The 12,586-nt window shown below is 44.0% G+C and overlaps 1 protein-coding gene across 7 annotated transcripts in view; it reads left to right on the forward strand.

Annotated features, from left to right (window-relative positions):
- The window catches only part of HABP2 (hyaluronan binding protein 2), a 72,048-nt gene that overhangs the window by 44,579 nt on the left and 14,883 nt on the right, over positions 1–12,586 (forward strand). Inside the window, exon 1 of one of the 7 annotated variants that reach the window (XR_014586760.1) lies at positions 7,089–7,262. The exons of 4 other annotated variants lie outside the window; for them this stretch is intronic. Coding sequence is in view for 1 of the 3 variants with exons in the window: in XM_083844216.1 (XP_083700342.1) it covers positions 7,194–7,262 (69 nt within the window). In the remaining 2 variants the exon portion in view is untranslated. Of the gene's footprint in view, positions 1–7,088; positions 7,263–12,586 lie in introns of those variants that run through there. 2 more of the 7 variants (XM_083844216.1, XM_083844220.1) reach the window with 2 other exon arrangements.

The following is a 12,586-nucleotide window of genomic DNA, read 5'->3' on the forward strand; positions in this document are numbered from 1 at the left end:
GGGGTATTTTAGCACTGGGTTGAAGGATGGTCACAGAGACAGGCAGAGCAAAGTGGGCTGCGAGCCGAGTGTGAGGATTACGCTGGGAATATGTCTGGGGAAGGGTGTTGGTGTGGAGGGACCTTTGTGCTTAGGGGAAGCACCATGGGAGGGGAAAAAGAATGAAAGAGGAAATAAATACCCCTTTAAAAAGTAGTGCACTGTAAGCACAGACCACGAACTCTAAAATGATGTGACCGTACTCCTGCACTTACTTTGAGATGTCATTACAGAGCTAAGTCCAGACTGTGCAGGAATCAATCCTACTTTGGAGCACATTTGAATTAACTTTAATGATAAATTACTCAGTTTTGCAATGCTTAGCTTAGGGATGGTTATAACATCGCTGTAATTACCTTTAAGGTAAACGCTGATACATGCTGACACCTATACCAGCACCTCAACACTCAACATTTGCAGTGAAAAGTTAGGGGCCTGTCTAAAAAAACTGTATGCAAAGTGCTGCTTCCCGCACAAAATGTTAACTTCTTCACAAAAAGTCCTTTTTAACAACAACAAAAAAAAAAAAAGGATTCATGAATAGCCTGATTGCGAGGTATCTCATAGATATGTGGTGGTGACTCTTAGCTCAGCTCTTCAGGAGACCACGAGGCACCACAAGAAAAGTGCCAACCAGGAGCTCCATGTTACCACCAATGTGACATTAGCAGAGGAGGAACTTTGCTGCTGCCATGAACCACTGCGATGGCTGGCTCCTACCAAAGCTTTCCGACCTTAAAAATTTTTAGTTTTGTTTAGACTCTGAAGCAGAAAAACCACATAGCCTTTCCGGCGACCAGAGCATCTCACTCCTGTGGCTTTCACTGGTCTGGCTCAGGGACAGGAAATCCCTTAGGACTTGCTCACAATTCCAGTGACTAATTTATAACCTATTTGTCCCACAGTTATCAGTCTGGAACTAACATTTAGCATTGCTTCTCAAGAGACAGCTTTCTTATCCTTGACAGTCTTATAAAAACCATGATCAATTTTGTTTTCAGTCGCCATTGCTACACGGAGAAAAATGCAAACAGTGCTGTGCTGCTTCTTTTATAAGCTTGGGAGACTTAAATTAAAAAAAAAAAAGACTTGGTTAAATTCAACTATGTAAAAAATGATCTTGAATTGTGGATTGGTGTCCATAGAAAAATTGCTTTTCAGAAAGAAAATCCAGGGATAAAGCACAGATCTGGGATGATGGATCAAAAAGAGGAATTGCAGCCTGGGGAAGCTGGGATTGAAAAGAAATCAAGATCCAACCAAATTGGCCCTGCTCATCATGCTAGGCCAGCCAAGTTAAACATGAAGCCAAGATAAACATGACATAAGTATTAGAGCTGCTAGGTATTTCATCACCACCTCCATGAGGTATGAGGACCAAGGAGGTAAGGCAGGGGCTCCAACTGTGCGCTGCTTCAGCTGTGCATCCACTCAGATGGCTAACTCTTTCTCATGTGTAGTATTGAGCATTAGTAATTAAATTAAAACTGGAGAAGAAAAAAAAAAAAGTATATTATTCAGAGCTCTGCACAAGGAAATGTAAACATCTAAGAAGAATAGTGTAGACGTATGGTTCTTACTCAAGCAAGATTTGTTGACTCTCTCAGAACTGCGAAGCAGTGCTCATAGCAGCTGTGCACAGTTGCACCTGAAATGATTTGTCTCTGTTATTTTATCTATCATTTAGACAATTAATAACATAGTATGCTAAATTATTCTGCCAAAGAGTTCCCAAATATTTAGGATATATATTATTCCATGACCTCCTGTTGGATTCCCAACAGGAAACAGATGATATCCCACTGTCCCATTGAACATGCCTGGCTCCTGTTTAAAGCAGCAGCACTGCAGCGAATAGGAAAGAAAAAAATATGTCAAAAAGTTGAAGTAATTATTTTAAGGCATGTCTTTTAGAGGCCTTTTTTTTTTAAACAGGTGTTGCTTAGTTTGTGCTTGCCTTTAAATGCATGCAAAATAACATGGAGGTCAGCTTTCATTAGGTTTTTGCTTCTTCAACAGGAAAAAAGTATTTGCCATAATGTTCATTATATTTAGCTTGTTGGGGAATTGTAAAAATAAATTAGTACTGTGGCTGGTGTCATCTGCGCTGCATGAAAGGAGAAAAGACGTGGATGCTGGCTGAAAGTGGCACCAAGATGCATGCCAGGGCTTGCTGCTATGCGGGGCCTGATGGCTTCAGAGCCTTGGGTACCCAGGCAGATCAGTGCCTTTCTCAGCACAGACAGGACACGGAGAGACCCTGGAGGTCCATGCACCTCTGCTTACTTTGTTTCTTGCCCTTTCCATGCAGCTCGTGGCTGAGGACCACCTCAGTAGTTGTGCACTACCCAAGGCAGCTGGTGTGTGCCACAGGAACCCTGCGTGAGGAGGCGGCAGGGGTTCCTACCTTCAGTTGATTTACTTGCTGGTATCTGAGGTGTTTGGGGGGCAGTTGGCTCAAAAACCTAAAGGCTGCACCTTTCAGAAAACCTCTCTTTTCTCCCAGAACACCAGGGCAGCATTGTCAGCTCATGCCAGCTCTCCCCAGCTCCCACAGCATGGATCAGGCCTGACACTGCATCCATCTCCCTGTCAGAGATCCCCTCACAGGGGCATGGCTTGTCCAAATTCCCTCGGACTGGTGTCCCCTGAAGGACCACTGGAGCCTGTGAAGGCAGCGTTTGTAACCGGAGCACAGTAACTATATTAGCTCTACCTTTCCAGAGTGAAAATAATCTGTTTTAGGGTGGTTGAACAGAATTTGGCCCTTGGGATTCATAGCCTAGGCAGGTTAAAGTGAGAGCTGCGCACATTAAATGCAGACTTTGAGGTAGGCCATCGCATCTTTCCTAAAATGATGTTACCCTACGGTCACATTTTGTTTGTTTTTAATACTCCATAAATTTATGGCAGGAGCTTTGATGCATGTTTTTCAGCTTGAAAGCAAAACTGCCTTTCTTCGTCCACCGCTTTACAGTTTTAATGCTTTTAGCAGGCAGCTTCAAGACACAAAAATAGGCTCACAGAGCTGTGCAGCTAACAAGAATATCCGCAGCTGTTACAGGAAAGATTTAAAAGAACACCCAAGAGGCAGAAAGGGACAGAAAACCTCACGGCCAGGGCATACACCAATCTCAGGCTGGGGGCAGGAATCAAGTTCCTGTGTGGCAGGTTGTTCTTCAAGGGCTCAGTGCCACATCAGTGTCAGAGAAGTTGTGGGGCACAGTGTGTACCTCTGGAGCCAGATTGCCTCTCCTCCTAACTAGCCAAGCCCTGCCTTGCTCTATGTTTGAGTTTGCGTAAAGCCTTTGAAGTATTACGGATGGGTTATAGCAGCAGGGACAAGGGAAGTGTCTTCTTTCACGTCCAACAGAACTTTCTGCTGCCTGCACTTATTCTGGTTTTTGTTTGTTTGCTTGTCTTTAAATTTTTACTCTGCTTTTGATCTGAGCCCAAGAATTGAAACCATCACTGGGAATTTGCTGCTAGAGAGAATTATGAAACAAAATGCAACCGCAACACTTTAAATGTTGATTTAAGTGGTGTCTAGACCTCATGCTGGCTTTCTGCACCAAGATGAGTTTCACAAAGAGAATACCCCTCCTCCCCTTCCCAGAGTTGATATTAAAAGTCAGTTCCCAATACTATCACTCAACTCTGGTTCTTTTGCATAAAGAGGAATAATAGGGCTCCTGCTTTCTTATTTTTATTTGCAGTTTGAAAAAGGCTTTTGTTAAAGGGAAATAGAAGGAACACAAAAAAAGGTAGCATGAACATATATACAGATTTTGAGTTATTAGGTTAATTAAAGAAAGCCACAAAAGTGTAGCAGTGGAAAAGGCCAAAGCCAAAGCATTGATCTTTGCATATTCCACAGCATTGCTTCTGGGTGTGAAGAAAGTCCTTCTAATCTGACCCTCCTAGAGACTTGTTCATGCTCTTGTGGGCACTGTGCTGGTGCCTGATGCAGGCAAGTATTTCTAGAATCACTATTTGTATTAAAGTTGATTATTAAATGTTCTTGTTTTTCTTTTACCTTAGGAATTTTCTGTCTCCACTGACAACTGCGGTGATTTGTTCTTTCAGGTATTAATAGCTATATTTGCAGTTACCATACCCAATACCATAATAATCCGCACACACATGCATATCCAGCACAGCATGTTGTTCATTTGTTCTCTTCTGCTTTATGTTGGAAGATGAAGAGCTATCAGCCAGGAAGGGTTGGAAATGCTTTCCAAAATCAGAATTTGCTGGCTGTGCATGGTGGCAAAAAAAACGTCCAAGTAAATATCTTTACACTGGAAATTCTTAGTGAGGAAAAAAAGAAAAAATAGGGGGAAAAAAAAAAGATTGACAAAGTGATGTTTCTGGTATTTATTTTGGCAACAGAATTACCCAACCATTATAGAGTATAATACTCAGTAGTAATTCCAAATAAATCATTGAGAGTACAGTCCTTTAAGTTACTCTTTTCTTACTTTTACAGTAGGCACCACAGCCAAGAAAAGGCACCTCTTGTGCCTGGAGCTGTTCATTAACATAGGAAAAAAATAGTAAACCAGAAGAGTTTGTTGTCTAAACAGGCAACACGTAGGGAAAGAGGAGGTGTTGCCACCCACACTCTTCAGGTGGGAAGCAAAGGAATACTGAGAGTAAATGATTTGTTTGAGGCAGTATAGATGACTGCAGAAGCCCTCCAGTCCACCACAGTTCTCTTCCAGCATTTTAAGCAGTTGTTTTCACCTATTCATTCTCAATTTTAAAGGATTGGTTAGTTCCTCTCTACATTTTTTTCTCCATATTTTTAGTTGAAGCCACCTAAACTGTCACAGAGAAGCACTTCATGTCTGGTGAGCAAGCCAGAAAATGGGTTTGGAGTTGTGGGAAAGGGTCTACTCCAAGAAAAAGAACAACTGGGCCCAAACCCTTCACTGCCTTTGAAACTTTCTACTATGCACAGCAACATACTTTATGCACCTGCTGTGCCCTGAAAGGGTTGGCCATATATCCTTGTGGACAAGGAAAGCAAGGAGGTATAAGCAGGTTAACAACTTTAAGAATCAAAATGTCTCCAAAGCTGCTTTTAAGTTTCTTAAAGCTTCCTAGTGAAAAGACATTTGCACATATAGGAAAAATAAAGGAGTTTCACTCATTTAAACTTTAACCCATCTTCTGAAATTGATAGATGTTGTGAGCAGGTTTGTCCTTCCATGGGGTCTGGCATGAGGACCCCTTTTCCAACAGTGACAGAATGAAAAGGATGGGTGGGATTTCTGCAGTGGGCAAAAATCTCCCAGGAACAAAGAGCCAGTGGCATCTCTGTCACTTGTGTCTTACTCTTAAGGTTTATGTGGCACAAAAGGTTATAAGCAGGCATTGTGCTAACACTCTGCACATAGACAGATTTCACTCAGCAGTTTGAGAAGGTCAATTAAGTGTTAAAAAGCACCCAGGATAACAGGTTTAGATTTCTAGGTGCCATGCAATGTTTTTTACATATCATGAGCTGTGCACTAGGGCATATCTAAATAAAATGCATAGGAAATAGCATCACGCAAATATGATCTACATTTTTTCTTGATCAAAGAGGCTGAGGGAAAAAAATAATTAAAAAGTAAAAGCCTTATGCAATGAGATTTAAAAGAAAACTTTGGAGGCTGACAAGACGCATCTGGCACAACTTCAAAGTCCATCAAAGTACATATAATCAATGTTTGTCAATAGCAGTTTTGCATCCTTTAATTTATCTTTCATGGATATAAAGCATGATGTTATTAGGATCCAGTCCATACCTTAATTCTGTTTGAGATTTGATGAATCAGGGCTCTATTAAAATTCAGTGCAAATCAGCTTACTCAAGGACACATTACATAAAGTTGTGCATTATCTAACTCCTTTCATCTTGCTGTCTTTCCAACTAGTTAAAGAATCTGGAATCTCTCAAACCTGAATGTGTGGCCACCAACATACTAAATCTCAAACACGTTTTGCTTGTAGGCACCTGCTTAAATTATGCACGTGTGGCATAATTATCATACTTAAATTCTTTGTTTATTTCCTGATGTATGAAAGCTACCTCATGATGCTCAGGCCCCAAAGTGAGCAATCATCAGAAGGAGGGTTCCCTGGCATCCAACTTTTAGCACTTGCCACAGAGTCTGTAATCGAGTGCTCACATCTTACCTTTTTTCACCAGGAAAAATATCGTTCAGGGTGGGAAAGCTTGAGGCCCTCATGATTTCACTGTTTTCTTCCTCATATTCAACATGTGGATGCCCTCTCCCTGTTATATTTACTGTACACTACTCAAGTCCTTCCAACAGGCAATCATATTCTTTTCCTCCTGGTGGTGTGGAATGTGCTCAGCTTTATAAACACGGAGAAAACCTATTACCAGGGACTTCCCTGTGAAAGTGGGCTGTGATCTCAAAGCACTATATTTCTGCTGGATTTCATCCTCTTGGCCTTTAAATTATTTGGGAGAAGAGTATATCTTTTCACTTCTCTCTTAACATGTTGCACAAACAAGATCTGATCAGTAAAAAAAACTGATGGCATTTCTGTAATAGGGGGTTGTTTGTATTGTGATTCCCTCAGCTGCCACCATTGTAAATGCTTCAGATTCTAGATACCGGGGGTTAATTGAGAATTTCAGTTTTTATCAAAAAATGGATCTCAAGTTCTCAAATCTGTGGAAAAATGCTTGAGAACATGAGCCTTGATGTTTGAAACTTAGAAAATAATAAAAAGCATGTTTTCTTGTTTCTAAAAATCTTATAATTTTTAATTGGATCTCACTATTTTTTCAGGTGGAGGGGACAGAAACAACTCTGACTCTTACCTATTTAAAATGACAATAACAGAAGAAAATTATTTCTAATACGAGAAAAATACTTTGTTTTGCCATTAGTTTGTACTGTTTCCAGGTTGGATAGTTACTGGTTTGGAACATTTACCAGTAGCCAATGCGGTGATTATCTGGACAGGATGCACTTATTTGATCAGGGCAATCTGTTGAACATTAAACAATATTTGAAGCACAGTTAATTATTTGTGCTGAATTAGCTCACCCTCAAATGATTGTGCCTCGTCTGAAAAAACATAGGCAACAAGAAAAAAGCTAATTTCAGAACAAATAGAGCAGTGCAAGGATGGCTAACGGCGCTTTGTCCCTTCAGGTTCTTCCACTGATCCTTTTCCTAGGGAACACACATTTGTGCGTGAGTATGGTTTTATTTCGCTTTACTTGTTGCATACCAGTCCTGTACCTTGCTGAACCCTTCCTGGGCAGCTGGAGAGGGTAAGGAGCAGGGACTGCCCACCTACCTTGTCCCCAGGCAGGGCATGGGGATGGTCCTGGGCTGAACGTGGGTGCTCACAGTGCGGTGCCCCATGCGCTAATGCAGCCACCACAGCTGCCGTGAGGACAGGCTCACAGGTTGAACAGCTCAGGCTCGGGCTGGGAGGTTTTGCAACATCTTTGTTTGAAGGTAAAATTTATCCCAGCCATACATTTCAGATGGCTGAGTGGTCATTGCTCTTAACTCTAGAGGTGTGTTAGCAGCAAAATGTCCAGCAAAGCAAGGCAGAGCCCTGCGTGGGTAGGGCTGACAGTACTGCCCCAAGTCTCTTCAGCTCATCTTCAGGGAAGAATGAAAGAATGGCTTGTACCAAAGCAAAGTTGCAACTCAGTTTTAAAAATATTTCTTTTGTTTCTCCAAGCACTGCAATCAAGTAGATTTTCTCGTGAAAGACTTCCAGGTACCCTCAAACTCCCGCTTTATAATGCCAATTCCTATGTACGGTGATTTCGTATTTACTGAAATTAATTTCAAAATTTTAGATGTTGACATGTTCAAATTGAGTCCTTTGGGAAAAATATGTAGTGAGGGGCTTTAATAGGTGATGAATCCTTTTGAAGAGCTTGGGGAGTTTATAAGCAGTTATTTTTGCGACACGCTAGGGTTTTTATTAATTAGCGTATCATCGGGACTATCCATCCACTGGCAGCAGTGGATGTGGCATACTTGATCCACCAACACCTGACAGCTTATGGGAGGATCAGTTCTAGAGCAGCTCAGTGTCAGTCCTCAGATGTCGTGGGAACCCAGTCTGATATAAATCAGCCCACGATAAATTGGTTTGTTAATTCACACTCAGCGAGGCAGGTGTAGGTGCAGTCTTCGACAACGTGAAGTCTTGCACGGATTTTCCTGAGTAGCTCTAAGTATTAGATTAATTCGTTTGCTTTGACAAGCCTTTTCTGACTCTGGTCTACATATTGCTGTGGAAAATGCAGTGCATGTCTCCCCCAGTCCTGAAAATTCATTAACATTGCTAAAATGCAAAAGCAATTCTGCTGTCACTGAAAAGCAGCACGACAGAATATTCAGCAGGCTAGTTTTTAATAAAACATGTTTTTTCTTCATAATTAATATAACAAGGTTTCTGGCTTAGCACTTGGCATGAATCCCAGAAAAAAAAAAAAAAAGAAAAAAAAAAAAAAAGAGGGGAATGAGTCTCTGTGACGTGACCATTGCATGACAAACATGTTTTGAGAGGACATTTTGCCTTAATGATTTGTTCCAAAGAAGAATTTACACTGAAATATTTTGAATGAAAAAGTAACAGAGTTTGCACATTGATTGTGGACCTCCCCCCTCCATTCCTGTTTCCATCACTCTTTCCCATACTATCTCTTTTCACCATTCTCAGTTTTATTCAAATATGGTTTTAGGAGTTTTTATAAGTAACACCCCTCTTGTAACACTCCTCTTACTAAGTGTTATTGGTGTAATATAGCAGAAGTCGAATACAGATTTAGACAGTAGCTCATATTAAGTCAGTCAAAATAGGACAGAAAAGAGCTGGGATATTTATGGATCCAGAGGGTTTGGAGGAGGGCTGTAAGGCGACGATGTCCATTTGGTCTTTCATATTCTGAGGAGAAAGTGGTTTCACTTGAATGAATCCAAATTATTTCCATGATGCATGAAAATGCACCATGAATGCAAGTAAAAGCAAAACTTGCTCCTTTACTTTAACATTTAAGATGCAACTGTACAAAAGATTGTCTTCAGATGTGACAGGTCTTCCCAGTTTTTGTTGGGAAGGGCAGGACTTGGAGCAACAGAAGTGGTCATTCACTGAATATTTTGGAACTTTGGAAAATCGATGCCTGCTTCGTAGTGATGGAGGTGTTTTGAAGTCACCAGCCATGTCCAGGCCAATAACTGAGTGCACATAGGAACAGAATGGGAAGGATTAAAGTTAAGATTAAGATTAATTCTAATATATTAATAACTGCAAAGAAAACTTATCAATGCCTATCTCCTAGCTGGCCCACAGCACATGCGAGGCTGTTATCAGCAGCACAGGTCTTTCCATGTCTGCAGTGCTTGGAAAACCATATTTTAGGGTGAAAAGACCCCAGGTGTCTCTCTGACATCTTATGGCGGTGTTTCTACCCATTCATGGATCCATCCCTGTAGCAAACTCTCATTTCTGCTCCCCTCACCCTCTCCCCATCACTGCACCTCTCCTCTGAGGTCCTTATGCTCCCCTGCGCCACGACCAAACCACTGCAGAGAGGAGCGAGTGCTGACAAACACCTCTCCATTTGCACCCCACTAGGTGCAATGCCCTTCTGCAGCGCTCGCCTAAATTTTCCTGATGCAGCAAAAAGCGAGGAAGCCCTGGGAGCGCCCCCAGCTAATTGTGCACCGCGCGCTCCGGGAGGGACGCGCGCCTCTCTGGCCCCCCAAGGCAATCAGCTTATGCCCTGAAGCGTGCAGGTTGATATCCCCTGGAACTAAAGGGACTTAATGACTTTGCATAAGCTTTAAGTCTAGCAGCATAACCTGCGATCCTGGCACCGGCTGCCGAAGCGTTTGATAACACGGCGCATGCGTCAGTGCGACATTTCTGGCTCGTGCAGCCCCCTTGGAGCAGATTTTGGAGCTTCCCCTTGCTCTGGCATCCGAGGCTGGCTCTGTTTTCCACCGGGGAGCCCACGCACACCTCGTCCACGAATGAGCAACTTTAAAACCAGCCAGCTGCTAGCAAGCCATCTCCCACAGTGCAAAGATTAACTTGGAAACTTTGATCTCTTGGAAAGCAGGAGCAGGTCGCGCCTGTGTGGGGAACCTGGCTGGTTTCTGCAGCACCTGCGAGGGCCGTGCGGCTGCTCTTGTGCTGGGTCCAGTGGTTACTGTGTCAGGTGCTACCTCAGGAAAGGTTCGCAACCGAATAATCAGGGAAATAAAGACATTGCATGTGAACTTCCCTGGGTGTCCCGGGACTGGTCAATAAGGAGCGTGCCACCTACTCTGAGGCAAACGCTGCAGTTCGGCGGGAGGCAGGAGATGGCTTGCTAGCAGAGAGGTGAAGAACTCAGAGGTTTTGGTGGAATCCTTTAAGGGAACGGTTTCCCAGGCTAAAAATACAACATGTGCTGCATGTGTGCTCCAGATGATAATGTGCCCTGCTTTCATTATGCTTCAGCCATCGCCTTGGCTGAGAAATATAATGTCATTGCTGGAAAAGCCACTTTCCCTTGAAGTTCAAAGACTGTCACTATCCAAGATGGTTGCAGGCAAAAATCTGGCCGATTGTAAGAGCATCAGAACCGTCGATTCCCTCCTCCTTTGGCGAGCAGCCCAGACAAAGGTTCCCACTGAGAGCTGTCAGCAGGATCAAGGGGTTCATGAGGAAAAGGCAGTAGTTGTGCCTGCCCTCGTGGCTCCTTCGTGCCGGATGTCAGTTGTGGATGGAAGTTGATCAAATAGCCGTCCTCGTCCTCCTACGCAGCCCCGTGCCACTGCCTCCTCGGCTGCAAAGCCGTGCCGGCGCAGGGGAAAGGGGCGACGTTTGTGCTGCTGCTGCGGAGGCTGCTCCGTGGCAAGTTGCAGGAGAATTGCCACGATGCAGTGCAATTAAGCGTGCAGGCCGATTCATGCCAAGGTAGCTGAATTTTTGAACTCCTGTAGAGCTTTTGTTGGGAATTATGTGCGTGTACAGGGGCAGGTTTTGTCCCTCTGCTAGTCTGCCACAGCAGCTCAAATAAGTACATTATTTGCTCTGGAATTACTTCTGGTTTGCACACATGTAAATCCACAGCCTAACCCTGGGTTGTCACCTTTGTGCTCCCTGTTTCTCCACCTGCGTTTGTGTTTTAATTATTCATTTTGATTGTAATAAGGGGTAGCAAATGTACCCGAGACACAATCAACAGTTCAACTGCAGAATGCCCTTGGCAGCTGTAAATAATTTCCCTTGAATTTAGGGTCAAATCTTCCTGGCTTTATTCAGAAGGAATTGCCAGAGATTAACTGGACATTTTTGTCAGAGCTGGAGATGTAGGATTCTGTCCTGAGACCAAGAAAGCTCCTGGTTCTGGCGCTGCTGTTTGAAATCTATTATATTTCAATAGTCTTCCTTTCCTGAGGGGTTGAAATGGAAAAATGGAGAGTATCCTGTATCTGCAGTGTTTAACCTTTGTACAAAGCCCAGTTAGCAAAGTTTGATGGCTCTTTGGAGAAACAAAGATTTGGTGAAGTGCTAATTATTGCAATGATAATGACAACAAAGGTCAGGTGAAATTAGGAGATTTTGAATTTCAGCCATTTTTCCACCATTTTTTTTAGGAGCCCTATAAATGTAATCGGCTCCACACTCAGCAACGCGCCAGTACCCACATAAAATGTCTCTCCTGGATCTTGTTTTTGCAGGGTTTCTTTTTTTTTTTTACGAGCCTAAAGTCATAAAATTTAAAATTGCTCTCCGCCAGTTCTTCCAGCTTCGTCCCCTGTCCCTGCGGACCCGCCGCGAGCAGGATCCAGCGATTTTATTCCCTCTTGAGAGAACGCACAAAGTATCAGTGTCGGGCTGCAGAAAGGAGACTGTTTGGTGAAACAAGCCCCACAGTCTCGTTTCTTTTCTCTCCCCCCTCCTTCTCCTCCTTTTGTTTGCATCCTGCTCCCGGCTGGGCGCAGTATTGCACCTCGTCGGAAGGACAAGATCCTCCTCTGCTGGCCGTGAGCAATACGGCACGGCGGGCGAGGGGCCCGGCCACATCGCCGTGCTGCCCTGCCTGCCTGCAGCCCCTCCTGGGCCCCCTTCCTGCAGCCCCCTTCCTGCAGACCCTCTGGGATCCCGCATCCCACGTCCCCTTATCACACCCCGCATCTCCTATAGCATCGCCTGCATCCCGCGTCCCACCTCCTGCACCCCACCTCCCTCATCCCATCTCCCGCATCCCGTGTCTCCCATCCCACATCCCGCATCCCACGTCCCACGTTTCCATGCCCAGGAGAGGGCAAGCTCCCACAGGAGAGAAGGAGATGGGTGCTTCTCCAGCTTCTGCCACGTAGCGCCATGGAAAGCTTCGTGCAGGGAGCCAAAAGGTTGAATCTGGCCCCGTGCTGGCTTGCGGAGGTGGAAACGAGTCTGAAGCAATGCGGTCTGGTGGACCTCAGGAGGGAGAGGAAAGTCTCCTTGCTGAGAGACCAGGTCGGCCTGGGGCTTTGTACCCCGCAGATCTGCA

The sequence above is a fragment of the Anser anser genome (genome assembly GCF_964211835.1).
Source record: "Anser anser genome assembly, chromosome: 7".
NCBI lineage: Eukaryota > Metazoa > Chordata > Aves > Anseriformes > Anatidae > Anser > Anser anser.